We start from the raw sequence: 3,367 nt of genomic DNA on the forward strand, positions 1-3,367 counted from the left end.
ATATTATTTCAATTGACATCAAACGGGTTTCTTCCTACGAGTCACGCAGGGTCATCATCATTGTTTAATGTCCGCTTTCCATGCTAGCATGGGTTGGACGATTTTGACTGAGAGCTGGCGAACCAGATGGCTGCACCAGGCTCCAATCTTGATCTGGTAGAGTTTCTACAGCTATTCAGCTGTAGAAACTCTGCCAACCTTCCTAATGCCAACCACTCCAAGAGTGTAGTGGGTGCTTTTTACATGCCACCGGCACGAGGCCAGTCAGGTGGTACTGGCAATGACCTCACTCAAATCTTTTTACACATGCCACCGGCACAGGTGCCAGTAAGGCGATGTTGGTAATGCTCATGCTCGAATGGTGCCCTTTTACGTGCCACCGGCACGGAGCCAGCTGGATGCTCTGGTCTGTAAAAATAATTGTGTATGCTGTATGGTGTTTCATGGTAGTGAAATATGGGCACAGCACTGAATATGTGTATAGTGTGCGAAGGCTGTGAAGAAATTAAACAAGCACGCTTCACTGGATGTGTAATAAGTCTACAACACTAATACCCTTACATTCATCTTGTAATTTAACACATCTTCACCACTATCTCCTGTCTGTCCGTCTGTCTGTCTCTCCTTCCTCTTTTCCAACTGAGGTAGCCCCCCCCCCAGGGTAAGACACCTGCTTCTATTCCTCTATCATATTTTAACTTTTCATCACCTAACATAAATCCACAACCCTCAATACTTCTCTTCTCTTCAGCTGAGAGATTTTGTCTTGTGAGTTACTTATTGACCTTATTAGAGCTGGTGTCACATATTAAAAGGGATCTTTTCGGTTTGAACGGCAGTTTTTAACATAATTTCTAGGTAACTAAAAAATTTAAAACTTCGTATACTGGTAGAATGTGTTTATAAAACATCTTTTCTCTTGGCTTTATTGAGAATATTCTATGGTTTGTAAGATATTTGCTGTTTTTTTCTGCAATTTCAACCAATCAATGGCGTCTATTGAGGTGAAAACATTCTGTGCCGTATGAATATTTCCCACGTTTAAGAAACAGATTGGGTTTATTTTCAGTTGTGAAAAAAAAGAAGATATTCTTCCCCCACCCCTAACACTAAAAGAGATTGAAATGCAATAGATCGATTCTAGGGTCATAATTATGGGTGACAATTTCATATGACACCGCTAGAAAAAAACTGCCGTTCAAACCGAAAAGATCCATTAAAAGCACTCAGTATGCTTTGTAAAGTGGTTGGCATTAGGAAGGGCATCCAGCCATAGAAACCATGCCAAAACAGACAACTGGTGCAGCTCTCTAGCTTGCCAACTCTTATCAATCATCCCACGGCAGTATGGAAAACAGACGTTAAATAATAATGTTGATGATGATATACAGAAGCAAAACTACTAGTTTTAAAACCTCTGAATGAGATATAACTTAGAAGTTATTGCCACCTTTTAAAATTCACACACACACACACACACACGCACGTGCGCGCGTGGGAATTTTAAAAGGTGACCATAACTTGGAAGTTTCTCCAGAACAGACTTTTCGAAATCTGAATAGTTAGAAAAACAAGATTTTACAAACTCTGAACGTTTTGTCACCTCCAGCAATATATTTAACTTTACTCCACGCTTGGAATCTTTATTCGATTAACGTTTGTTATCTTATATAAAGTAATCCATTGAAAAAAAAAAAAAATCAGAAATTATCTAATACGCCCAAAGACCAGAATTTCTTCGGATCAGCATATTTTAAGCATCGTAGATGATAATGTATTAATAAAAAGGCGGACGTGGGCAATATTTGTCATTTTTCAGTTCTGACTTTCTTTTAGATTTAAACATCTGAAAATATGTTTCTTCAAAATCATAAATTAAAAGATATATATATATATATAATATATATATATATATATATATATATATTATAATATATATATATATATATATATATATATATATATACATACATGTGTGTATATATATATATATATATATATATAATATATATATATATATTCGAAAACGTCATAACTCCGAATTTATTGAAAGGAGGGGTTAAAATTCCGATCCTCTTCGAAAACAAATGTTTTTATTTTTGTTTTGGGGATTTTGAGATTCGTCATCTACGATGCTTAAAGTTTAAAGAAATTATGGATTTGGCGCAGTAAATAATTTCAGACTCTATTCAATACGTATGTCTTTCTATACATGTATATATACATATGCGTATACAGACATGCACGTACACACACACCATTACATATACACCTACACACGGTGAGAGAGAGAGAGAGAGAGAGATAAAGAGAGGGGGAGAAGAAAGAAAGAGACAGAGAGAAGAAAGAGTGAGAAAACGGAATATAGAGTTACGTCCCCTCTATACAGTAAAACCGTTTAGTGACAAGATACAAACAATTTCTTTTTCATTTCCCATGAAAATTTGCCATCATGCATTATTTTCTGAATTTATAAAGAAAAATTTAAAACATTTGTCGTCGACAAACGAAGGATTTCGTAGCTTGTCGCAGCGTCTAATGTCGAATATCTAGCAATTATCTCCCCTTAGGTGTGAGAGCGCGCGTGCGCAAGTGTGTGTGTGTGTGTGTGTGTGTGTGCATGTACGTGTGTGAATGTGTGTTTGTGTGTATGTGCATGCGTGTGTGTATATATATATATATATATATATATATATAGAGAGAGAGAGAGAGAGAGATATTTATTTCTGACGCATATATATATATTTCTGATGAAACTACAGGAGTAGTTGAAAGCGCTAATATGAAGAAATAATATGCAATATGTAAATAAATATATATTTTTACAACCATCCAGCATTCTGAACACCTTTTTCTTTCATATGTATTAAATCTGTACATCACCCCCAACACTTCTAACACCCCCCCATATATATATATATATATATATATATATATATATATATATATATATATATATATATATATATATATATATATACATATATATATACATATATATGTGAGTGGGTGTGTGTGTTCCCTCCCCCTTTTGTGTACATTGACACAGCGTAAACCACCGTTAACTCTGCCGGTGTCCGCCAGATGTCAGCAATCCACACCATTTGCCCGACACTCTCAACCGTTTCCAGCCACATTGTCGTCGTCGTCCACCTGCTGCTGTTGCTGCCAAAACACCGAAGATGTTCAACAGAAACACCACACCATCACCAACCACAGCAACAGCAATGTGTTCATGTCGACACACACTCCATACTCTGATGTTTCTCATTTCCTTGACGCTCATCGTTGTGGTCTGGTCCACCGCACCAATGGTCTCTGCGTCCGTTCCTCGTCTCAGGTTCGAATATAAACTCAGCTTTAAAGG

The 3,367-nt window shown here is 36.7% G+C and overlaps 1 protein-coding gene across 1 annotated transcript in view; it reads left to right on the forward strand.

The window, feature by feature from the left end:
- Positions 1-3,024: 3,024 nt before the first annotated feature.
- The window catches only part of LOC115218808 (protein ERGIC-53), a 69,162-nt gene continuing 68,819 nt past the window's right edge, over positions 3,025-3,367 (forward strand). Inside the window, exon 1 of the mRNA XM_029788746.2 lies at positions 3,025-3,367. This exon is cut by the window's right edge and continues 53 nt beyond it. Within this exon, the coding sequence (XP_029644606.1) occupies positions 3,183-3,367 (185 nt within the window). The 5' untranslated portion in view covers positions 3,025-3,182.

This window comes from Octopus sinensis, linkage group LG14 (assembly GCF_006345805.1).
Source record: "Octopus sinensis linkage group LG14, ASM634580v1, whole genome shotgun sequence".
NCBI classification, from domain to species: Eukaryota; Metazoa; Mollusca; class Cephalopoda; order Octopoda; family Octopodidae; genus Octopus; species Octopus sinensis.